This window comes from Branchiostoma lanceolatum, chromosome 9 (genome assembly GCF_035083965.1).
Source record: "Branchiostoma lanceolatum isolate klBraLanc5 chromosome 9, klBraLanc5.hap2, whole genome shotgun sequence".
Taxonomy (NCBI): domain Eukaryota; kingdom Metazoa; phylum Chordata; class Leptocardii; order Amphioxiformes; family Branchiostomatidae; genus Branchiostoma; species Branchiostoma lanceolatum.
In genome coordinates, this window is record NC_089730.1 from 16,077,509 (window position 1) to 16,103,848 (window position 26,340).

At 42.5% G+C, this 26,340-nt stretch overlaps 1 protein-coding gene and 1 long non-coding RNA gene across 2 annotated transcripts; both read left to right on the forward strand.

The window, feature by feature from the left end:
• The first annotated feature begins 52 nt into the window (after window positions 1–52).
• LOC136441736 (snRNA-activating protein complex subunit 4-like) lies at window positions 53–17,952 on the forward strand. The gene is made up of 26 exons (XM_066438184.1): window positions 53–314; window positions 1,247–1,326; window positions 1,929–2,081; window positions 2,485–2,601; window positions 2,765–2,878; window positions 3,188–3,266; window positions 3,502–3,583; window positions 4,097–4,201; window positions 4,539–4,611; window positions 5,004–5,168; window positions 5,587–5,654; window positions 5,925–6,007; window positions 6,531–6,637; window positions 6,994–7,088; window positions 7,337–7,431; window positions 7,988–8,076; window positions 8,349–8,510; window positions 9,318–9,455; window positions 10,047–10,197; window positions 10,418–10,488; window positions 11,046–11,196; window positions 12,412–13,037; window positions 13,254–14,241; window positions 14,687–14,797; window positions 15,400–15,484; window positions 16,120–17,952. The coding sequence occupies exons 1-26, from the start codon at window positions 167–169 to the stop codon at window positions 17,114–17,116; spliced, it is 5,133 nt and encodes a 1,710-aa protein (XP_066294281.1). The 5' UTR covers window positions 53–166; the 3' UTR covers window positions 17,117–17,952.
• A 1,256-nt stretch (window positions 17,953–19,208) lies between these two features.
• Window positions 19,209–24,887, forward strand: LOC136442498 (uncharacterized). The gene is made up of 4 exons (XR_010757015.1): window positions 19,209–19,513; window positions 19,788–19,946; window positions 20,520–20,633; window positions 20,801–24,887. It is a non-coding gene; the product is annotated as an uncharacterized lncRNA (long non-coding RNA).
• The last annotated feature ends 1,453 nt before the right edge of the window (window positions 24,888–26,340 follow it).

Sequence of the window (26,340 nt, forward strand, 5' to 3'; positions counted from 1 at the left end):
TGTTATTCCCATTTTTGTCAAAGAGTGTTCAATATTTCGTCCGCGCGGATTGATATAAGCATAGGCCAATCAGAAAGTATTATTGGCCAGAGTTCAGCCATCTTGGATATCAGAAGCGGTCCAATTTTTCACCAATTTCGGACGATCTGTCGTTTTCCGACCCAAAATGGCCGAGCAGAGCATCGATCTGGAGCGGGAAAAGATAGAAAGGGAGACTGAACAGATTAAACAGGTCCTGAGCGGCAGACTGGTGATTGACAGCTCGGAGGGAGAGTACAGTTCGGAGGAAGAGTCGGACCACGAGGAAAAGCTGAGTAGGTGTTAGGCGGGAACCCCTGGGTATAAATAAGACGTAGTACAGACGTTGTTACACAAGGCCATGTTGGATGTTGATAAAGTAGCAACTATCATTGCCAATAATGCTGTTAATGCTAAACTACACAAAAGTGTAAATTTATGACTTAGTGAGTGAATTAGCCATATACGTCACCTGACATTTTGCAAAAACTAGTACTACTACTACTAGTTGTACTTGTAGTGTAAACTATGGAACCAGCGTCCCTGCGTAAAACTTCACAAGTTTGAACATGTTGTTTGTCCTTGTCATGGCACAACTAACTTGGTAGTGACAATTTAGCATTCAAAGTCTCAACTCAGTTTGAACCTCTTTTGCATGCAACATTTGTGATGTATTCATTCTGATCTGTAACTGAGATCAGACCCAGGATCACCATTGGAAAGATTTTATTTTAGCACATGTGATGTTTAGAATTATTTCAAACCTCCTTGGTTGAATCAACCTCCTTGGTTGAATCAAGGAGGTCCTTGATTGAATCAAATGGATAATGGTGTTCTGGAGAAAAGAAAAACTTATCAGATTGTTAGGCCATATTATAAGATTTTGAGAAAGATTACGATATGTTTGCATAGCAAATCAATGCGAGTTGCATCCTTTAGTGCGAAACAATACAATACTGTCTGCAGTTCTTGTTCTTGTTTGGTATACTGAACAACACCCCTTGGTTGGGGTAAAAGTTGCATAAAGCTGCAAACATTTTGCCAAGAACTGACTGAGATGTATTTTCTAAGCAGAGGTTTCGGTCGAGTGGGGTAGGAGTGTCGGGGATTTTTTACGTAGGAAGAGGAACGTAAAAAACCCCGGACACTAATACCCCACTCGACCGAAACCTCTGATTGGAGGATAACAGAGATGTGCAAATAATGCTATTCTGCTGTTTTTCAACAGCTATAGCCTCTCCAGTAGAGCCCTTCAGGTCATCAGTGTCCCCAAGGATCAGCAATGCAGCGTCAAGACCATCTTCGCAGGTAGGGACCAGTCAGCAGTGCCTCCTACTGATTCATATTTGTATTGCATGTACAGTTCTTGTTTCAGGGAATATATATATATCACATTCTGGTGAAATTATGCCTTATGATTCAATGTCCAAATGCCGTGTGTGGACTAATGAAAGAGAATAGCATCGCCCTTCTTTGTGAAAACTGCTTTGCGTGAAATGTCACAGATCTGTGTTGGAAATGTAGCAAACATTCTGTGAGCCTTTCTGTGTTCAACTTCTAATACAGTTCAGGTAGTGATTATTCCGTGTGGTGGCACAATGGCAGGGTGTTTGGCCCAGAACCCAGAAGTCCTGGGTTTGAATCCCTTGACATGCCGCAATGTTGTGCCCCAAGGCTTGCAATTGGGAAAGTCACGTCAGTCCCTTGGATATGACGCTAAATGGAGGTCCCATCTTTGAGTAGAGCCGCACCTTGAGCACATAAAAGAACCCCCCACACTTATCGAAAAGAGTGTGGATCCTTCCTGGTTTGAGTGGATCAAATAGATCTGTCCGGATATACATCTTGTACAAACCTAGTGTGTTACGCCATGAGGTAGTTTACCAGGTATACTCTTCTGACCTCTGCAGGTGTCCAGAGACACTCTCATCCTCACCCCCCACACAGTGGAGGGTGTACACAGCAGACCGTCGTCAGGCCTGGTCATCGCAGGGCCATCATCAGCACCAGATGTTGGGTACCAGCAGGAAGAAGAGGACCAGACTGAGGAGGAAGTGCAAGGGGTAAGGGCCTATCAGTGACGTTCATCCTTTCAATCAAATGAGAGCTGACAGTCCTGTGTGTGGGGGAGATTTATGCATCAAACCTCTGAATGTAAAAGAACCTAACAGTCAACACACTTTATGAAGAAGAGTAGGGGTGACCTAGTGCAGCCTGGTATCCAAACTTATTATAGCTGCTGAGTCTCTTCGTCCTCTTTCGCAAATATCTGTGTAAGAGGACAAAGAGATTCGGGAGATTATAGTATAATAGGTTTGGATGCCAGGCTTGGCCTATAGCTAGTCACTATGCTTGGTTGAAAATGCTAGCCATGACCCAGATTCATGATTTTGCTTTGTTTGAATATTCACATTTACGACATTACAAGTCTGTGACCTTTTTTATTTGCTGTTCCTCCCATTGCAGCTGATCCAGGACCTGGAGCCCGAGGAGGTTTTGGAGCTGAACCAGAACTACCAGGACTACATCCACGACATGCTGAACAGGGTACAGCTCATGCTGGCTCAGAACAGGGAGAGACAGGTACTAGTACAATCATGTTTTGTAAGGTTAATACAGTAACCTTCAACTGTGTAAAAAAAGGCTTATGATTTGAGTGTTACATTCTGTAGTCCAGGGATGCCGTTAGTTGTCTGATCAATACGTCTTTTATGTCACTAACTTTTCAATGGCTTGACTGTAACAGGCTGCCCTGAAGTCCGAGCTGACCGTGAGTGACCCGGGGTCAGATGGCAAAGGCCGGAGGTCGTACGGGCTGTGGAGCTTCTACAAACCTTACTTCAAAGACAGCTATGGAAACGTGAGTCCACTTTTCCCGTTCTCAGTGAAAGAAATTTAAGAAAGTTGTAAATGGGTTATTCTATCTTTTGAAAATCATCTGAATTTGTGTGTATTCAGTTTTAGTAACTTTAACTCTTTCAATATCTTGCCCTATAGACACAGTGGATAACACTGACGAAAGATAACGGATGCTGTCTGAAACGTCTGACTGTTTCAAATTTTATCCAGTTGCTTGAGTAACTATTTTTGGCGCACAGTGGATAACTACCCACTTCCACTACGGCCTCAAAAATGCTATGGAACTACCTTGACCTTTTTTTCCACACAGGGCCCTCCTCCCAATGAGGACTCCCGCCACAAGAGAGATGAAAAGAGCGTCAACCCGTTTGTGTCACTTGCCAAAAAATGTAAGAAATGTCTTTACATTCCAGATTGTCAAAAGTTTTTAAAAATCTTTCTTGTTCATTTCTGTCATATCTTGGCAACGCCACAGAGGCAATACCCAATAGACAAATTCAGAGCAACAAAGTGCTCTTATCAGTACATTGTGTATCAGAATAACTCAGTAGTAAAATGTTTGTCCAAGAGTGTGTCCATGGAATTGCCCATAAGCCAATACTGTACATGTGACCTTGTTTATAGGGGCAGCAAAAGACAACAAGATTCTCTACGCAGCAGTCAGAAGTGACGGAATGCAGAAGAAAACACGGTCACTCATGAACAAGTAAGAAGTTCTTGCTTGAAGAATATTAAAAAAAACTCTTTGTCACAGCCAAATGTTTTATTCTACGGACGTTTCGGTGACAGTCTGTCACCTTCTTCAGGGCAATTCTGACTGGTGTCTTTGCACTGCAGCTATGGGTGTCGCTGCTTGCAGATGTGGGACTGTACATAAAAATGTATTCTGTACCTGTACAGCCGGTATAACTGCCCTTCGGCGTAACACACCAGCTGCGCAGGCACACGGCAGCAGCTGGTTTTATCACACTGTACGGCTTGTCACACCTAACTTATGCACATCTGATCATGACTGCTACCGTTCTTTAAAGCTATTCAGTGAAGATGTTCCTACAGGACTGTATTGTTGCTTCAAGTATTCACATCGTCAAACTAACTTCTGCAAATGGCTTTGAGTTCTTTATTTCAAGAAGTTCAGAAATGGCACCATGTTTGCAAAACTGGCCTCGAGAAAGCTTGTTTTGAAACCTTTTAAAAGTGTTGACTTTCTTCCCCACAGACTTGAGATTTATACCACAAAACTGAGGCAAGGTGCTGAGGGTGCGGACAGGAAGGAACTACAGAAGAAGGTCCAGGACATCCGTGAGGAGATTAACAAGATCACGTGAGTCATCCTCCAGACCATGGAAGATGTGATTGGATCTGTACTTATCTTTTGTGCACTAAATTTGTGCCTTAATAATTCACTGTCAACTTCAACTTAAAGTGTTAAAGGGTTTTGAAAGGTGTTAAAGGAATACTATGATTTGACTTTGAAACAAACTGGCAGTAAGACAGATTATGAGACATCTGAAAAAACTGTATTAATTGTTGTCTTTTCATTGCACCAGTTTCATGTGTTCCTTCTTCTTAAGTGAAGATTGTGCTGTGTCCAGAGCAAGTTCATCTTGAAATTTTGAATGAAAGAAGTGATACTAAACTCTGAATGTGTTTCATTGCAGGGAAGAGGCTGATACAGAGCTGTTGGGAGACAGACTGGATCCACACGACTGGGACAAGATTGCTAACGTGGACGTAAGTCAGAAACTTCAGCCAACTGGAAAAGTGTCTTTTTTCAAAATCTAGCTTTTATTGCCACTAGATGTCACAGCATATTACAGTATACATCTTTTTACAGTCCAGGGGCCTTGATTTCACTGCTAATAGTTTATCTAATTTCGGAAGTAATAGTATCTCTATTTAAAGCCGGGGAATGAAGAGCTCCCTTATAGCAGTACGAAAGAATAAATTTATACGTATACTGTCTTGCTCAGATAAACTACACTAATCAAGTCTCTGAGTGTATAATAGGAAGAGAACTTAAAAATTGAAGTTGTTTATCTATCCTCTGATATTCACTTGTTGGAAATTATTTCTGTTGATTCATTGTCCTTGCTAAATCTACATTTTTTGTATTCCATGTCCAGTTTGATGGTGCGTATACCCCGAGTGCCTGTCAGCTACATTGGCAGAGCGTAGCTCATCCCTCGATAAACCAGAAGAACTGGACCGAGCAGGAAACGAGTCGTCTGGAGGCCATAGCTGCCAAACACGGGGCTGAGGACTGGGTAACGATAGCTCAGGAGCTGGGGGTGAGTTCAGTCTGTAATCTCTTCTGAAGCAGGGGAAAATGGAGGAGGGGGGGAGGGATGGCCGAGGGAAGGAAGGACAGATGAATGGTTAATTTGCACAGCACTGACATACTGTAATGTGTTTAATATTGCAGTCAGTAATTTTATTGGTTGGGGGGAAGGGAGTAGTTCACGGCATATGATTTTAACAGTGGGAACAAACATCACAAATGTTAGTGATTGAATATTTGCGATGATGAAATTGTAGCGGTTGACTAGTGATCGATAAGTAGCTAAAATTAAGTTACCCTTAACAAATCAAGAATTACAGTAGTCATTATAACTTGCTTTGGCAGAGCTCAATCTCTGGAAATTTAGCATGAAAAAAAGTGTTAGTCACTGTGTTTGAGATGTGTGGCGTATTCTTTTCCCACCACAGACGGGTCGAACTGCTATCCAGTGCCTGCGGAAATACCAGACAGATATTAATAGTGAACTGAGGAAGAGGTTAGTATTACTAAGCTTTGATGTCATTGGATATATATGCATGTCATGTCTAGTTAAAGGGAAAATTTTACATTTTGCTGACCGTAGCATTTTGTAAAATTCCACTTTATAGCAATGGGTATAGAACATCTTAATGTACATGTACATTCATTGGGAAATCATGTGTTCTTGAAGACTTTCTAAATTGGTTTTACTTCAGCAAACAATGTATAACTCGTATTGAAATAAAACATCATGTATTTAAGTGTTCCTTTCTTCTTGTTTCTGTAGGAAATGGAGTCCTGAGGAAGATCAATTGTTGACAGAACTGGTGGAGAAACTCAGACTGGGAGACTACATTCCATATCAACAAAGTATGTAGCTCAGTTCACCTGGCGCATAAAGTTAACTTAGTACAGTTTAAGAAACCTTGTCACAGTTTTCTATCTTTTGATAACCAATAACTGTGTTTGCTTTTTATCTATGACTCATATATGAGTATGAGTAGATGGAAATACCTTGAAATGAACAGCCCACATCCTCAGCAGCAGGGTGTTTGTCCCAGAATCCAAAGGTCCTGGGTTCGAATCCCCCGACATGCCATCGATGTTGAGCCTTTGGGAAAGGCACTTAACACGACTTTCCTCACTCCACCCAGATATGAAAATGGGTGCCTGACTTTGGTTGGGGAGGTAAAGGCAGTGGAAGGAGAGGGATGGGCTCCTCCTTCCAATAACGTGCCCTAGACACAGTGGATAACAACCCACTGCCCAAATGGCTTCAAAAAGACTATGAGACTACATGTACCTTTACCACATCTACAGAGCCCAGATGACTGCTCTTAATTCAGCTGGATCCATGATCACACCTCACTCTACTTCTCCTGCTCCCATGTAGTTGCTTACTTTATGGAGGGGAGGACCATCACCCAGTGTTGTCACCGCTGGGCCAAGACTCTCGACCCCAACGTGGTCAAGGGGAAATGGAGCGTCGATGAGGACATTGTAAGTCCTGCTCGCTTTCAACAGCTTCAAATATCATAGCTTTACAACCCTATCATAGCTTTAAAAGATGTTATTTTATGTAGCTCTCTCAACTTGTATCATGGCATTGTCATCTCACTCACTCACTCACTGGATATCTGTATATGTACATGTGTATGTTTGTATTACATTTTTCTAACTTATAGCTACATGTATACACAGCTGAACAAGTTATGAGTTTAAAAAGACATTGAAATGCCAATTAGAACAAGCGCTTTGCTACTATAGGTGGAAAACCCTAATGCTTGTGATGATGACATTTTAGAAAACATGCAGTCCAGTTTTCGAAAACATTATCCTGCATTGTTTCCCTCTAGGCCCTCCTGACAGCCGTAGCCAAGTTTGGTGCCAAGGACTGGTGGAAGATTTCCCGACTTGTTTCCGGCAGAACAGATGCACAAGTCAGAGAGAGGTAAGGTTAAGGTTTAGCCACTTTACTGTACTGGAAATTCATTTGAGTTGTGTCGTTGTAAAAGGTTTGCAGTAGCTTTGAATTTTCGGTTAAATCTGTATGAATTAGCATGTTTATTGTGCTTATACATTTTGTGTAGTTATTCAAAAGCTGCCAGACCAACCTCATCTGGCCCCTTAGAAGGAGGGGTCTGCTAGAATCAATGACTGTCTTATTTCATTTGTACTCATCTGTACTTGACCCCACAGGTATGTGAATGTGCTAGACCCTGAGATCAAAAGAGGCCCCTTTACGTATTACGAGGACAAACAAGTCTTGGCGCTCTATGAGAAGTATGGACCAGGTATGTATACAGTTAAGCCATGACCGTTGTAGACTTGTTTTCAATGTCATTGTTCTAGCATTGTCAAAACACCTCTGAACTGTTTGTTCACCATTTCTTAGACTGTTACCTTTTTAACAATAGTGCAACACACATGATTTGCAACTTAGAATTTGAGTGTTTGAATTTAATGCTAGTACTATCCACACCTGGGATATCCCTATACCTCTACTGGTAGCAGCCTCACACTGATTCCAATTGGTTGCTAACTGGGAGACCCCGGTCCAAATCCTGGGAAGGGCATCCCTGGTGGAGATGCACCTGTTTTTTGGAAGGGACGTAAAGTTGGGTCCCGTGTTCAAGGAGGTGCCATGAGCACATTAATGGGGAAGGGCTAGCAACCCCTCCCTGTAAGAATACACCCTGCTACAGAAACAGCAAGGAAACTTGCTGACAGGAAACTTGCTGAGCACTTCTGAGCTTCACAACAACTATCCACACCTATTATACAGAATTCTATTGATTCACCCATGGATTATTCCCCCTCCCACCTCACCGTGCCCCCCTCCCCCTCCAGCCTGGTCCACCATTGCTAATGAGATCCCCGGGCGGACAGACTGTATGGTCCTGAGAAGGTTCGAGCTACTGCTGAAGCAGAGAAATATGGTGAGCAAAACATTAACAGATTTACTAGAAAATAATCCTGAACTTCTAAATAATATGCAAGCTTTGCATGCCCTTATGATGGCTGTTTCTTTGCTTCCGAAGATCATTTGATGTGTGCAGTTTTCTTGGTGACCTCTTCATCTCCAACTTCAAGCTTTGGCAAAAATGGCCGTTCTGTCTTCGGCCCACCTACAACTTTGACTCTTGCAGCACAACACCATACCTGTATTTTTTGTCCATAGCTAAAGCTAATCTGGCCCTTCCTTCCTCAGACATACCTCCCCCTGGTACGTAAGCCCAATGCCCCTGTGGAGCGCCACTCTGATAGGACCATGGCCAAGTACCTCGGCATGTCCATGCCAGAACTACTGAAGAGACGAGAGAAAAGGCTGGCTATGGAGGAGGCACAGGACAAGGAGCAGATGTCTAAAAAGGTAAACAACATACCTCTAAGGCTCTAATGTTATTTTTTATGATAACCTTTGCCTGGAAGGTTGTTTTTTGGTGTGTTTCTCAACATGTATAAGGAGAAATTCAAACTCTACAACTGGATAAAAATTCGGAGATTTATTTCCGGACGTTTCGAGTGACATCCATCACTCTTCTTCAGCGTCACTAAAGTGAACTAGCAGAACGAACCAGTACTTATATACAATAACTAGAAAAAACGGTTTTTACATGGCAAATCACACAGTCATGCATAAGCGACATTGTAATGTAAAATAAGTTAGGAAGATTCCTATGGTAAGACAACATTGTAAGACAACATCATGACTGTGTGATTTGCCATGTAAAAACCGTTTTTTCTAGTTATTGTAAATAAGTACTGGTTAGTTCTGGTAGTTCACTTTAGTGACGCTGAAGAAGAGTGATGGATGTCACTCGAAACGTCGGAAATAAATCTCCAAATTTTTATCCAGTTGTAGAGTTTGAATTTCTCCTTATATATTGTTTACCTGGATGTCTAACCTTCACAAACGTTTCTCAACATGATAACTCTAGAATACCTGGGTGGATTGTCTTGATATTTGGTATGTGGGTAGGCCTTGATGGCTTGTTATGGTACTGCAGCAGAGCGTCTGGTTTTGATATCTCGTGTTCTAGACATGCTCAGTTTGGCCATGATTTTGAGTGGAAGATAGCTCTTATTTTATTATCATGGTATATTATACCATGACTCAGCAAACTTATTTTGTTATTAACCTGTCTGTTCCCCACTTCCTGCCCATCCCTGTGCACAGCAACAGGAAGACAAGAAGCCAAACAGAGAGAAGCTACAGCGCCTGATCGAGCTGTACAAGCAGAAGAAGAAAGATGAGCTGGAGGCCCCTGAACCCGAGCAGAAACCTGATCGGAAAACCCAGAAGATTCATCTCCTTGTAAGTCTCCTTCTCGTCTGTTGAAAGACTTACACAAGATTATTACAAGAATGTCATCAAATTTATGGAAAAGGAGTTTTAGTTTCTGCCTGGCTTGGGTTGTGACATCATGTAGCTCTGTTTAGCCGTTATATGATTATGTAAAGCCTTATGCTCGTCTATCAAAAGACTAAAATAAATGCAACATTGAAAGAATTACATGAGAGTTGTGGTAAATGAAATTTTATTTTCAGCTTTTGGCCTGGCTTAATTATAAGTAATGTGACATTGATGATCATCAGTGTTCTAATTATAAGCTCTGTTTAGCATTCGTATGATTGTGAAGAAGCCACCAGTATGAGTTAACCACTAAGGAAAACATACCTTTTGGTCCGATAGTTGATACTTGTAATTAAGATTTGATGTTTTTGTAAAATGATGATGTACATGTATGCATGTTTTGCACCTTCTAAGCAATTAAAACTGTAATATTGTCCAAATGTCTTACCATCATTTTTTTCAGTCAACTTTGAAACATTAAGCCCATATATCTTCTTGTCCTTCTATGTTGACTTCCTTTAGCAAGTTTGAAAAGACTTTATGATTTTACAGCTTACTACAACAAAGAAGGGGAAGGGAGGATTGCCGCGTCGGGATCCACGTCTGGACATCATAGAGCCCGCGATCCTGGAACTCCTGAAACCGCCTCCCGAAAAAGTCGTCAAACTGGCTTCTGGGAGGCCACGTCGACACAAGAGCAACCGTAAGTCTGGATTTCTGATAGAGCGGGTTCGTTTTGGTAATGCTAGACTAAGACTTAGTGTTTCTATCTGGCCACGAAAAGATAATACAAAATTTAATGTACAAATATATTTGAAAAGATTTTCTATGTACATGTATTTACATGTACATGTCTGTTAAATGAAGTTTGTCATCTAATCCTTCAATGTAGAATAACAAAATACAATTCGTGCTGTTCCCAGGGGATGTGTTGGTGAAAAAGCTGGCTGCATCTGCCCCACCCAGCAAGCCCATCTTTACCCATCTACTGAAGGTCAGTAGAACTTCAAACTGTGGTGGTTTGTGCTGTTAGGGAAAACAGCAGTAGAGGGGGATACAAACTCAATCACATCTGGGACCACAGTCTAGCCACAATGCTATCAATGTAGCTATAGGCTTTGATAAGAATTTATCAAAACAGAAGGTTTTACTTCTGACCAGCCAAAAATTGCAATTTTGAAATTGTATAAACACCCAAGTGAATTGTTGTACTGTGCCAATGAAATTTTGATTAAAGACAGTCGAACATGTTCTAGTGACCACCTCTGCAAAAGGACCACCTATCCACGTTTCGTTGGAAACTTGGATAGTCTTTGCCATTAAGTATAAAGTGACCACCTGTCTATTGTGGCCACTTTCTTCAACTGCCCTGAATGGTGACTATACTTCAATTTAACTGTAATTGTAGCAAAGCCACATTACACTGCAAGCTACATTAACGGTTGTACTTGAAAAAGCATCATGATTTGCCTCAAGTGAGAAGTTAAGAAGTTTTTGGTGACATCTCAGGGGCTAGCCTAATGGTATATAGTATTGTCGCTATTTACCCAGGCTCTACACATCGACATCCCCGGTGCCTTGGGTATGATCAAGGAGCGTCAGAAGCAGCATGCCACCCTCACTGGGAAGGAGAAGATCAAAGACCAGCTGAAGGCACGACATCCTAAAAAGATTCCCATCGTGCAGCATGTACTCCTCCCAGGTACGCGGGAACTCATCTCCAAGCAGATGTAGCAGTACTAGTGGAGCTTGCTAAGACCAAATCTGGTAGATTTGAAAAAAAGTTTTTATGGAGGTACACATTGGTTGCAGATACCTAAATGGCAACATTAAAGAAGTCACTGCCACTGCTAACCAACGACCGGAACCTTTGCTTGGAGAATACTCTGGAATCATATTTGTAGAAATGTGCAATAATTTGAGTGTGATGTAGTTGTGATTGTCAACATATTACCTACTAAATATGGAATGTTTTACAGGATTACATCCTTAGAAGGTTCAACATGCTGATTAAGTTTTGAAGTTATTCTGGTCAATTCGGATTTACACAAAAAAAGTCTACTAGTAATATTTTAGATTATACATGAAAGCACATAGCCTGGTTTCAACCAAGCCCCGTGTCCGCTCGCCGCCTGTAACGGCTATCCACCCACGGAGCTTGGTGGGAAGCGCCGGTAACTCAAGGGAATCCTCCTTTCTAAATATGGATAATCTATCCAGCCGTCATCAGCCCACAGAGCTGCCTGCCCAGACCAGACTCTAGTTGCTAAGGATCTATTGCTGTTGCTATCCAGTGATTGACAGCTGCAGATGTCTGATCTGCAAGTGGTAGGAAGAGAGTTTCACAGGCCATTTCTCTGTACTTAAAACATTTTTCGGCAGTCAAGTCTTTTCTTGTTGGATTTTCAAACTTGGTTTTTGATGTGGGAGAAACTGACATTGTCTGCCTCTAAAGGAACAGATAAACTAAGTAGGTTTAAAATCCCTTTTAACCGGCATGGATGCATCTCATTTCTCACCCTCCCAACATCTGGATCTCATTTCCCATCCCTTTCTCCCCGTCTGCCTGTGTGACAGCTAACAGACATGCTAACTAGGTGGTTTCTATGGCAATGGGAGCCTAGCTGAAATCCTGCCCTATGATTGGTGTTACCATTTTTGATAACAGCTCTCCTGGCTTAGAGCAACCAGCGCACAAACTCCGCGGGGAGGGGAGAGCAACCCCCGGACAGCTGGAGTTTGCGTTATACAGACTAGAAAGCACAAAGCTGGAAATGTCTTTCTTATCGGTCACATTGGTCATCAATTCTTCTTCATATACATTTGTAGTGTGTTGATTACAGAATGACCTTGATTGCATTACCTTCATACTTCAGGCATATAACTTATAGACTTTTCTGTCTTTCTTCCTGCGCAGTGCCAACAGTTACTGTAGCTGCAGGGAACCAACCTGGCCAGGCTGTGCCAAGGCCTGCCACACTGCTGCCACCACAGCAAGTCAGGACAGCAGCAACACCAGGTCCAGCTGCTCTAGGCATTCAGGTCCTCCAAGCACCGATTCTGCAGCAGAAGCCTCTAACTGTTGCCCAACTAACGGCTGTGGGAAAGACAGGTGTTCAGCAGCAGGCGTCAGCTTTAGTAGGAGCACAAGCTGTCCAGAAAGTCAACGAAACAGCAAGTTCTAGCATCATTCCACCAGCTAGTCCATCTGCTGTTCCAGCCTCCAAAGCTGGTCCCAGTGCTGTTCCTACAGCCAGTCCCAGTGCTGCTACCACTGCTGGACCCAGTGCTACTGTCTCTGCTGTTCCCAATACTGCTACTACTAGTACTGCTAGTCCCAGTACTACAGCAACTAGCACTGCTAGCCCAAGTGCTACAGCAACTAGCACTGCTGGTCCCAGTGTTATTGTCTCTGCTGTTCCCAGTACAACAACTGCTGTCCCTACAGGAGATGTCAGTGCTATTCCTACAGCGGGATCCAGTGTTGTTCCTGAGGACGGTGCTGTCTCCAACACAGCCAAACCTCAAGCAGCCCTCCCACAGGTAGGGAAACAGATATATAAGTCTTGCACTTTTAAACAAAACTTGGCTTTAAAAAGAATGCAAAGATACCATTAAGACATACTACACTCCAGGCACTGACCACTACAGATTACAGACTTGATGGTCACATAGAAATAATGTGCATGTACAGAGATAAATGTCCTATGAATATATATGATCTTGCCATTGAACTGAGTTACCCACTATCTGTTTCAGGTTGTGAATGTGATGGTGACAGGGAAGCCAGACAAACCTGGGGAAAATGTGCCAAACGTTGGTCAGTTTCTGATCGTGCTGCCTGCAGGGGTGAAGATGATCCGACCCCCTACCTTGATGCCTGCTGCGCAGTTACAGTCAGCACAGCTAGGTGGCGCTGCACAGCAAGGAATAAGGGCTGCTCTGCCCATTGCTAGCTATAGTACAGCGAACACTGTGGAAGAGACTGGTACCCCAGCAAACACTTCACAGGGGACTGGTACCCCAGCAAACACTACAGAAGAGACCAGTGCTTCAGCAATCACTTCTCAAGGGACTGGTGCCTCAACAAACACTACACAAGAAACTGGTGCCTCTGTGAATACTACACCAACTACTGATACCTCAGTGAACACTACACCAACTACTGGTACTCGAGTGATGAAAGCAAGCAGCTCTGAAACACAAAGTTTACAAGACAGACCAGAAGGGCTGGTTAGCTTGGCACAGGTAGCAGCAAAGGTGGCTGCTGAGAAAGAAGCAAAACAAATCTCAGCCGGAAAAAAAGACTTAACAACTCCCAAAACTCCAATCAGCAACCCCTCGACTCCTAAACGTAAGACACCTAAACGGAAAACTCCAGCATCAACTAAAACTCCGTCAAGATCTCCTAAGTCTACTCCTGCTGCTGCAAAGACACCACAGACTGTGCCTAAGGTTGTACCATTACAACCAGCCAAGTCTGCCACGAAACAGATCGCACCGAAAGTTCCTATTGTTACCAGAGCCGCGCCCACTGCACCGGTCGTCCCGGTAACGATCGCCCGCCCACCGCAATACCCCATCAGTGCAAAGGTCGTGAGGGCACCCAGCAGGAAGGTGACGAAGGTCAAACTCCTGGCCCCTAACTCTGCGACCTTGAACGGGTTCAAGTCGTTGTTGCTGGGTCGGAAGAAGCTGGTGGCCGAGTTTGAGAAGCTGGTATCCGTCAGACAGGCAAGAACTGCAGGTGTGTTCATCGATACGTCATACAAACAGACATGAAATGTTTTATGGTGAACACATTGATTATGAATTTGTTCAGTTAATATTTTCTCAAATATGTCAATCCGTGAATAGCTCCACCAGGTTTGTAAGTCACTTAATAACAAAACTCTTTGTACGCAATCAAGTGATTTATATTTATTCCACCAACGTTTCAATGGCCGTCCCCTTCAGATCTAGATTTGCCTGGAGAAAGGTGATCGATGGTCACTGAAATGTGGGTGTGAATAAAACAGTTGCATACAAAGAGTTTCGTTATTCTTGTTTATATCAATATTTCGGAAGGGGATAGAACAGTTGGAGATTTGTCAAAAAACTTTAGAAGCAACTTCGATAACAAAAGTTTTAGCCAAACACACATTGAATCTTTCCAGTGGTTGATACTCAACTTTCTCATGTGTCCAACTCAGGGCTAGTTTTTGGACCCAAGACCCAAGGTGCTGCCCCTGCCACACCGTCCAGGTCATCAGATGGCATCGCTGGCTTTAATGATTCCAGCAGTGAAACATCTTCAAGACCAGGTACATGTACTTCTTACTTACTCATAAACTGGAGAAGATGAAGACTCTTAGAAGGAAACATTCATTAATATCAACCCCCACTGGAATAACCCAGTCTTGTTTGTCGTTAATTTTCAATAGACGGATTTGAACCACGCAGGAGGATTTTGCTCACAAAGTGTCTTTTGTCATTGCACACGTCCGTAAAGAATAGAACATTCCCGAGCCCAGCCAGGTGTCACAGCATCTCAAGGTTATTCACTTCCCCCAGGTGGCCCGGCGCCGCACACATGCCGTCAAACACTCCTGGATATCGCTTTACACTGTCGGTGGCTATTCTCTTTCCTCACTTGCGTAGAGTACAAAAAAATGGCTTAGTTTATACTTATCTGTCGTAAATCAGTCAAATTATAATTGAACACCTGCTTCCTCTGGGTTTCGGAAGAATGTTGTTCAAACACGTTCTATTGTTTATGGGCATGCGCGATGACATATAGGCACTTTGTGAGCAAAATCCCCCCTACGACAAAACCAGTTTGTGTGGTTCGAATTAGTCTGTCGAGTCAGGCATGCTTCTTTATGTAACTTTGCTGACATTACATGCAGGTTTATTGCCCATACAGGCAGGTCAGAGCGACCTATAAGGCTGCCGAGCTCTGTTGTCAACCCTCACAAGGACAGCTACTGTTACCAGATGCTGAAAAATAGGTGAGATGTAATCTCCAAGCAGTATAAGGGCCAACAAGCATCCAGAGCCTACGGTGGCTTTGGATACCTGTTGGCCCTTTTGATACTTTCTTACCTTAGATCTTTCTTTGATAGATCTGCTAAGTGGAGAATAGGTGAGACGGTCACTGTGAGTCTTACTCTTAGTGGGATTATTGGCTTCAAATTCGTTCTCTTCGTTGTGAGATTTTCCCTTCCTCAATGGCTCAATGCATTCATATCTCAACTTGTGTGCAGATTCTAGAAAGAGTAACTGAGGAAGAACGGTTTTAGATATATGTGTACATTGTAAAATGTTTGTAATTTATGATCGCAGCTTCCCTTTTATGGCAGCACCTCAGGGATGGAACTGTTTTCTTCGCATTTTGCTGTATCGCTTTTTGCCTTTTTCTAGCTGAGGGAAGCATTTTAAATCAATTGGGGTTCTTCTATAGTATAAAGAAGAAATACCAGAAGCATATACACATGTATGTCATACTTAGTCTAGTAGTATACCATGATTTTAACAAGTAACATACTAGCTGTAGCTAAGACAGATTTAAAAACGACAATACAATGTAGAAATTCAATGTTTGCTCAAAGGTTACTGAAATTATGTTTAAATTCCTCTTTTTTAGATTTGAAGCCCTGTTCCTCTGGCCCGCCCTGCTTTCTACCGCAACGGTGGATGTGAATCAACTACCAGTAGGGAGGAAAAGATTCAAACCAGCCAATAAGAATTTTGCCAGAAGGAAGAGACAGAAAGGAGCGGGGCAGAAAGCAAAGGAGACCGGTAAAAATGTTCAGACTGAGACGGATGGAAAGACAAATACAGCCCAACCTGCTGCTTCAACAAGCGGAACAACAGAGGTCAAGAAGAGGAGGAGGGGTCAGAAGACAGAGCTCCATGGAGAGGGTGACGAGGCTCCACAGAGGAGAAGCACAAGGCTGGCGGCCAGACCTCCCGTACGGTTTAAAAGGAAATACACCAAGAGGAAAGTGATGGAGGCCACTTGTGAAGATGGGGAAGAAAACGAAGAGGAGGGTCATGAAGACCAGGAACCACTGCAAAATGGATCAGGAATGATAGAGGAGGAGAATGTAGAAAGTTCTGATCAGCAAGTCAATAACGAAGCTTCGATACCAGTTGCGATGGAGACAGAAATACCAGCATGCAACAGCACGACTGAATCTCAGGCTGAAAATGTGTTGATGGAGACAGAAGGACCAGCATGCAACAGCATGGCTGAATCTCAGGCTGAGAACGTGGAGACTGCTGTCAATGGTGGAAATTTACCACAAAAAGACAGTCTTGCCCTGAAGACTTTACTCGTGTCTTCACCAGAGAAGGGTCTAAGATCTGTGAACGTACAAGGACTCAAGGAGGCAGGGCATGGCGACCTGAGCCAGTCTGACAACGACGCGTCGCCATACGAGAAATACGACAGGTACGAAACAGGGAAGAAGTCCTCAGGGTCTGATGAGCTAGGCAGCCCATTACAGGGGGGGACTCCACGCAAGAGGCCCTTGGAAGACACAAGCAGTGCAAGCACGCCCCCTGGTGTTGGAAAGAAGAAGTACAAGAAACGTAGAACCATAAGGGATATGTTGTCTTCGGGAAGTGGGAAAGAGTGAAGAATTGATGAAACAGGATGACAACAAACTGTTAAATGTGGTAAATTCTCATATGTGTTTGCAGCTAAAGGGGCTTCAGTTGCCTTATATAGCTGGATATTAAATGATAGACTTGTTGTCTAAGTAACAGACACAAAATGTATGTTGCAGAAGGGTTAAAGTCATAGAGGTATTTGTTATGTTGATAACATAACTAACCATAACACTAACAATTACACTGATATGTCAACTTACTTTCAATGCCAACTATTATGATTATTAATAGACATCATAGGCACAATTAGATTTAATTGATTAGAAATATTACAACTAGATGCTGGGGATTATCAGAACCTATTAAGTTTTGATATTGAAATAACTATATTGCTATGGAAATAAGTCCATACTTGGATTGTCTGAATTGTATGACCAGATTTGCTCAAGAAAACTGCAGGGAATAGAAGGCCAAAAGTTAAGTCAGCTTGCCAAATGATCATGAAAAGATTCTTCTCAGAGTAGTTTTATTGTTGTTCTATCTTATGATACTTTGTACTTTTATGTGAAAAGAAATCAAGATTCTGTTGACATGTTATCATATGTATGTAAGAGATATATCTTTCTCAGACTGAAAATACAAGGGAGCTATAACATTAACTTGACACATAAAGAAATCATGTAGAAAACGGTTGAAATATGTTATATTTTGTTATTCAGAGTTCCACTTATTTTATATTATCTGTTCCAGTTATGTTTAGCGTAGATGAAGAATAACAAAAGAGGTTCTGAATCATTCCCCTTGATCTAACATTTTCCATCTCCAAGTCTTGAAATTAAACAGGGAAAGTTGAAGCAACCGATATGAGTGCCGTCTATTTTACTCTCTAAATCATACATGTGCAGGTCGGATTTCTTCTAGACGGATGTTAGTTAACAAAAATTCTTTTAATGTTGAAAAAATTTTGTGGCGGGGTCACAGCTTTCTCGACTTCACATGTCAAACTCGTCAACAGATTTTCCAACTTGTTCCGCGGTTGGGGAGGGTAGGATGACGACATGTTCCTGCGGCTCAAGGTGAGAGGATTGGACTACTCGCGTCAAGATTTGAACATCGCCAGGTATAGATCTTTGCCTCACGAGCAGGCAGAGAAAAATGAAGCAAACTACCTGCTTCTGAAGAATTCGCTAACGAGGTATCTGCAAGACGGACTGAATTGTCTGGAAATGTTGACTACCGAGTGAAGTCGACCTCTCGACTCCCTCTGTACACCAACATTACAGTATGGGTCGACAAAATAGCTGCTGACCGCGTATCTAATCATAACAGAAAGTTCTGAAAATGATTTTAGCGTCACCAGACATTACTGGAAACTGTAAACCTAAGATTTATTGCATTGCTTTTTTTTTTTTTTGCTAGCTGTATTTGAACTAGCTGGACCAGGTACAAGTAGGTGGGCATCCGTCCATCTCTTGAGATGATGGTAGCGCTCTAGATCTGGCTTGAGGTATGTCAATCGTATGTAGCGTCGGCGACTTATGATCACTTATCCTTGCATGAATTAGACTGCATTGGATCATATGACAACAATGGCAATGATGATATTGTTTAGAGACGGACACATATTTGTGGTGTATAATTTCATATTGTGTATGTTATTTAATTTTGAATAAGGTTTTAGAATTTTTTTAAATTATACTGTTAATTAAGTGTTATTTTAAAAGCATCAACTTGAAAACTATATTTCCACGACCTCATACCTTCGCCAAACAATTTAGGCTCAGTATAATGCAAATGAACAGAGATAGAGATGGAAAATTGCAGTAGGGAAAGTGTGTGTGTGTGTGTGTGTGTGTGTGTGTGTGTGTGTGTGTGTGTGTGTGTGTGTGTGTGTGTGTGTGTGTGTGTGTGTGTGTGTGTGTGTGTGTGTTCATCATACGCTAGCGCTCGCTGTATGTTACCACCAAGAATAAAATAAGTCTACTAGTACTAGTACTCTCTAATATCGAGAGGTGATTTACAACATAATGATCATCTGATGGGGACAGGATTTTTCGGCAGACGAACGACTCTCATGCGACCATAACTTAAATCGACAAATAACAGCAAACATATGAGTGGCTATTTTGATCAATGACGTTATCGGGACTTTTCGTCGTCTGGGGATTCCCCATGACGTCATATGAAGATCGTGTAGTAGCGGCTTGTTTTTGTCGTTCAGCAGTGTAATTCCGCCATGGACCCTCTCCACCGCCAGGCCGTGCTAGACTGCTATGACTACATTGTCCGTGACATGGACCCGGGCCTGGTCCTGCGGTACAGCACGGTCCGATGGGGGGATGAGGACCCAGGGATCATCCGGGCCAAGGCGAGGAAGGATGGACCACACTCCGGGGCTAGGGCGCTGCTGGACACGCTGATGGGTAGGTTTACAAACTTAAGGGTCGTTTTCAAATCCATGTAGAATCAACTACACTAGTCAAAAGTAGTGGATCAACGACAAACTGAGATTGCTAACACGATCGATGTTGCACAGGTTGCAGTCCTTTGTTCTGAGGGTAGCAACAGCCTCAAGCCACTAAAAGTACAGAACTGCGGCATTACCTCATGGGGCAGTTGTTTAGTTAAGATCAAGACATGGCGACATGCTATCATGTATCATACTAATCTTACTAAGCGTTTGTCGCCTCAACATAGATTTACCTGAGTACGACGCTTTCGACGACTTTGTCAAAGACCTGGGGGAAGTTCCGTACGATCACCTGATCAAAAAACTACGGGAGACTCTGAAACGTCTTGAGACCGCAGTGGAGAAGGGGGAAATAAGAATGGAGGATCTTGGAAGGCGTCTGCAAGGTATATGCGTGTAAACAATTAACTAAAACATCTTGCACGTTTGCGCTGCCGAGCACGCTGCAAGTACTTAACAGTTAATTTGCCGTCAAGAGTTATCAATCTGCTTTGCACACATTTTTCTCATCCACAGCAGATTAATCTTAAACTTGGGGCTCCAGAAATTCTTTCTATTTCATTACTTGTACGTTTTCCCCATGCTGTTTTAGTACCAGTCTTGAAGTTGTACTGACTGCCATTGCCATAGTCGCCATGATTGCAGTTTGTTCAATGACCGTGTCAAAGGTAAACAAACATGGCCTCTTGTGTACAATGCACGTTGGGTGCTAACACTGTGTAAATCATTCTGGTGTTCCGGATGTCATTGGGGCAAGTTATGATGTTATTTTTCTTCCTATTCTTTCCTTGGCTGTCATAGAGTTAAACTGATGTTATCTGAGGATACCCCAACTGGAATATCGTATAAACGGTTGCTAGAAATGAATGCGTTACCTGGTTCCTTTTGCACATGATTAGACGACTTGTCAACGCAAAGGGGATTAAGATGTTGTTCATGTTGTATACCGTGTGTTGCAGAGGTCACCAGGTGGACAACAAACAGAACGGGAGCCTTAGTTTTTGGCATCCTGATGACCAGTTTCGTGATCTGTACCTTGATGTACACGGCTCATTACGATTCCAAAATAGATGGTGAGTTTCCGTTTCTTCATTTTTTTACCATAAAGACACATAATCTTTTCAGTCTACGATGGTTTTAACCTCGGTTAAACAATACAGCGCTTTACAGAATACAGAATTACTGATACTATCTAGCTCCATATCCTTATCTAAACAGAAAAGCTATATTTTTACAACAGAATCAAACTTCCTGGCTGTCTTTCCCCGCCGTCTGAAGACGTTCGTGGGACGAGAAGACATCTTCAGCAGGATTGACACCTGTCTTCAAGAAAACCAGACCTGCCTCATCAAGGGCCTGGGAGGTGTCGGGAAGACATCAGTAGCCATCGAGTACGGACACAGGCGTGCGCGTGACGGGGTGTACCCTGGTGGGGTGTTCTGGGTCAGGTTAGCGAGTAAGGGAGACCTGTGTGCCAGCATCAGTCAGTACAGCTCCTACTTAAGCGATTCTTGGCACTTTAACAATGATCGTAGCTGTGTGGCTACGAAAATGTACCTTAGACGTTATATGGTAAATTCGCAAGATTGGCTTCTGGTAGTTGATGAGGCAGTTAGAGAGACCATGAAAGAGCTGGAGTCTTTTCTGCCTCACACCTTAAAGGCAACCATGCATATTTTGCTGACTTCTAACGAATATCAAAGACTTGATAACGAGCGCATTTCCGTGGTCAATCTTCCACCGTTTAATGAAACTGAGGCTCAGGCAATGTTTGATAGAACCGTCAGACCCAGCAGTAAAGATGACAGGGCGGAGATCAAACGTCTCAGCCGATCCCTGGGCCATCATCCTCTGGCCTTGCAGTTCGCGTATGCATACATAGAAGAGACTAGATGCACTGTTAAAGAATATCATGATAAATACACTGAGGGCAACGCGATGGAGAAGGTAGACTTGCTAGATGAAGCGGACGCCGAACAATTCACAAACAGAACGATACGAGAAACATTTAGAATTAGTTTTCAATACGTGTCACAACTGTCTAGCAACGCGGCTAAGCTTTTAAACATGACATCGATCATGGGTCCAAACTGCATTCCCTGCCCAAAACCCAATAGAAAAAGCTTTGAAAGACTATTTAATGCTCCTGGCAAATTAGACGAATTAGATATGAAAAAAATGGTTTCAGTCTTGGAGAAATTTTCCCTGGCTTCTCCTTGCCACACCTTTCAACCTTGTGCCTTTAGTGTGAACAGGATAGTACAGGAGGTTGTTGTGGCACAGATGAACGAATCCACGAGACTCGCTCATCTGGAAAACGCATTGAAATATTCCACACTGTTACTAAGGCACAGTAATGACATATCCAGGGTCCAGGCAGAGTTCTTGATGTCCCATGTGCATTACATGGCCCTTAATGTCGACAAGTACCAAATGAAAGTCTCAGTTGTCGGGTCATCCTCATTCTTAAATAAGTCCGCTGAGTTTTTTTGTCGATGGGGTGCATGTGAAGAGGCTTACTTTTTCCTCCAGGCTCAAATGCTACTACTTTCCAGGCATGATTCCATCTATGACCTTTCCTATCATCTTCGTGACCATGTAAACTTTGTTAACAACACTCTGCTGTCATGTTTGTACAAGGGTGATGAACCTGTTGAATTACTGACACAAATAGCTGATAACCTGAATTCGCAAGCAGGGAAGCTGACGGGCATGCTGGGACAAATGCATCCCGCGTCCAATGCCACAGCTGCAGATTCGCATTTTCTGTGTGAGGTTTTGACTTCACTGAGAATCACGACTCATTCTATTTATTGGCGACTTCTCCAGGGTGGGAAATGGAACATCGACTATTCCAACATTCCTTATTCCTTCTTTGAAAGTTTTGTTATCTACATTCGTGAAACGTCACTTGAAAATTTGGACAGTCTTTTTATTCCAAACCCGGCACCAAAGACACCCCCAGCACAATACTGGAGTGGGGTAAATATTTTCTATTCAGCTGTAGTGTCGTTACTGGACCCGCAAAACCAGCATTTCTTCAATGACTATTTTGCCATCAGGGATTTTAACAAGCTACCACATGAGATACAACAGTGTGATGAAGTAACGTGTGATTATGAATCAAAAGACATGGACTCGTGTCGATGCTGTGTCCTAGAGAACCTAATGCATGACATGCAGTGTGAACAAGTGAAATGCAATCAGGAAACAGAAGAAGACGTGCAATCACAATGTTGTTATATCAAAAAGACGTTCCTTTACCAATGCAAGGACGTCAAGTGCACCTATAATACAAAAGCATGCGATTGTTGCCTCCTGATTGAGGTGTCAAAGAAACATTTGCAAAGCTACAGGAGTCTCATACAGAAATTAGTAAAGGTTATGGGTAAGGTACTGCACATGTACTACCGATCCATGGACACGTCTACATGTACCAATAGATACTATGAAGTGATGTTAGGGCTGCCCAGGGAGAGTAAAAAGTTTGACATATTAGAATTTGCGCGCGATACCTGGAACGATCTGTTAGGAGATCCTGGAGTGTTGAAAAGTGTATTGTCCCTTACAAGCACACACCATTCAACGCACGGTTCTATTCCCCCTTTAGCATACCACTTCAGGTTACATTTTGAAATAAGCTGGGACAATCTAGCAGCCACTGCTAGGAAAGCTACTGGCCAGACCACAGCTCATAGGTCCGACCATAGTCAGTCTCCGTCCATGTTAATAAAAAAATGCGTCGCTCTATCGGATGCCATACTTTTAGCAGAAAAGAACTACCTGAATAACTATAAGGGCAGCACGTGGAAACGGCTTCACATGCGTTTCGGAGAAATCAAGCAAATAGTAGCTGATTGCTACAGACTTTATCATTCATATGGACCTCGGCTTACAAACCTGATCATGAGGTTCCACCACCGGATAAGGTCTTCGTCGGAAACAATGAAACTCTTAGACAACACAATTTCTAAAGGCAGAAAGCTTTTGAGCTGGCAAGACACTTCAAATGCCCCCGATGCTTTTCAGATCGAAAAGACTCTCAAACGATTTCTAATTCAGCTAGACCAGCACCTTATATTAGTTACGGAAACAGATTGTGATGCTGAGAAATCTCAAAATCTTAGATTCCGTTTCCAGAGACTGCATGTCCCGTTTGATCAAAGTAGGCATTTTTTGGAATCAATCATAAAAAGACTTAACCTCATAAGGCATGACGGTAACATGTATGTTATAAAAGCTAGAAAGTTGCAAAATGAAAAGACGATTCAAAAGAGCAAATATTACCACGCTATGTCAGAACTTTTCAATTGCATTAGTACTATATACTTACGTCGCAGGACTGGAAATCCCTTTGTTGACATGGGCTTTTCACCTGAATATCCCCACATAGGAGCTTTCTTAACTCGAAAAAGTGTCTTTCCGCAAATGATGTGGCACTGGAACCGGCTGCAGGAAATGTTAGAATATGTGGACTGTTCGCTGAATCATACCAGATTGAATATGACATGCTTAACCTACTTTATCGACAGTTTGTACTGGTATGTTAACAAACTTATTTGCCCTGACGTGAGGTCAAACCTACAAAGAAATATGCTCTTTGGACAACCTCTTTCTGAAGAAGGGGGAAATTTCCGGTTTGTGTGGGAAGAGGATAAGGTTACTGGTGTTGCCCATATAGTAAGGAAAGTTTTGCTCCAGGCCCAAGGCTCTGGTTTTGAAAAGGCTGTTAGAACAAGTAAGATACAGAAGACAAAAAAGCCACCGTGATTTCAGTGTATAAGTATGAGCCTGCTGTGAAGAAGCAAAACGTATCATTACTGCAAAATCACAACTTGTCACAGGAGATTTATAATGTGGTCAACGATAAGACTAGTACTGTTTATAGAACATATTTATTCTGTACTGGTAAATGTAATACTCTTCTCTATTCTGCTACAATATGACAATGATGACCGTGACAGATCCAACTCTGTCTAGAGAATTACAAAGACTTTACTCTGGATATGTCAAATAGCTTCTAAAACCGTGTACATTTGTATAAATGTATATATATCAATATGTGATTTGTTTGTTGATTGAATTCAGGATTACTTGCTTTGTAATACTGTATTTGTGAATTTGTAATCGGGGCACAGTTGTACGTTTTTATACGATGTTCAAGTTACTTAGATATTCATTTATTGTTTCCTCCTTGTTAAGTAGTTATAAGTGTTTCAAAATGTAAATTAGTTTGCTAGAACCATTGCAAACATAACTGTACATGTCTGTAATGTTTATCTCAATTGTTGATGTACAATGGTAGAATAAAGACACCATAAATTCTGGATTCGTATTTTGAAAATGTTGTCACCTTTGATGGACCATTGTATGAGCGATCAAAATCATTCACCTGTATGGCGGGGTCACGGCTTTACCGCTTTCTAAGCTTCACATTCAAACTCCGTGAACGGATATTCCAACTTGTTCTGTGGTTGGGGCGGGGAGGATGACGATATATGTTCCTGCGACTCCTAGCGAGAGGCTAGGTTTTCTCACATCAAGATGGGAGAATCGTCGGGTATTAATATTTTCCTCAGGAGCAGGCTGAGAAAAATTATGCAAACTACCTGCTTCGAGAGAATGTACATTACACATTAACGAGATATCTGCATGGAAGCTTATCTGTGTTGGTAGTGATCATATTACAATGCTAAAGTTTCTTCCAACACAAAGATATACACTGATCAAATTTTCAACGACCACTATCGAAAATATACAGTATTACGACACTTTCCGTTTGAAGGACACCCAGAGATCGTTATGTCAGTAACCTCACTGGCCCACATCTACAGTCCGACAACTGAATATTTTATAACCTCGCTATTGAGACCATCTTTTGTTGCGGCTCTAGAATGACAGATCGACAAATTAAAGGTGATAACTAACAGATCATAAATAACTAACAGAGGATACAGAAACATTGGTTGTCCAGATTTGGTGTATAGCTGAAATCCATGATCATTTGGTTGAAGAATGCATTCTATCTAGCGAGTCGTCCTTAATAAGGTGTCGATACATAAACAGAATCTAATAGTAGGTTGACAGACAACACGAGGGAGGACAACTGAAACAGGGCATCAAAACAAGACCGTGATACAATGAGTTAATCCGGTTTCTGTCCTTTATAAAAGGCGAGGTGCCCTTTCTGTATCTAGGTGATAGAGATGGCTGAAGAAGGTGAGTTGTGGCAGCCTGGGTACCATCCTCCGTAGTAACCGCTGGCTCTAATGCTTAAAATATTGGTCCAGCGGTTACTACGGAGGATGGCCCCCAGGCTAAAGTCGTGGACGTTACAGGATGTATTATTAGTCCACTGTGTGCTCAGTCTGTTAGTATGATAACAATATTTCGAACACAACAAAAGTGGTAACGTTGCTAAGTCTTCACATGGCATCGTTGCGACATGTTCGTTCGTTCGTTCGTTCGTTCAGACCCTTGTAGTGACAAGTACTAGTAGTCGCACATAGGGCAGCAAGCTTCCTTTGCTGTTTCTGTAGCAGGGTATGTTTTGTACTGGGAGGTGTTCCTAGCCCTTCCACTATAACGTGCTCGGGGCACCTCGTCGAATACGGGGCCCCTACTTTACGTCCCTTCCGAAAGAAGGATGCAGCCCCAACCGAGATGTCCTGTCCCAGGATTCGAAACGGTGTCTCCCGTTGCCAAGCTGATTGGAACCAGGAGCTGAACTGTGAGGTTATCACCTTCGCCGAGAAGGTTATGTTTTCGCCTGTGTTTGGG

Bases quoted from the DNA above. Each gene is read 5' to 3' on its own strand.
- LOC136441736 (XM_066438184.1), top strand. From the start codon at position 167: ATGGCCGAGCAGAGCATCGATCTGGAGCGGGAAAAGATAGAAAGGGAG. The intron at 1,327-1,928 runs GTAGGGACCAGT...TGACCTCTGCAG, and splicing joins CGTCAAGACCATCTTCGCAG to GTGTCCAGAGACACTCTCAT. The intron at 7,432-7,987 runs GTATGTATACAG...CTCCCCCTCCAG, and splicing joins CTATGAGAAGTATGGACCAG to CCTGGTCCACCATTGCTAAT.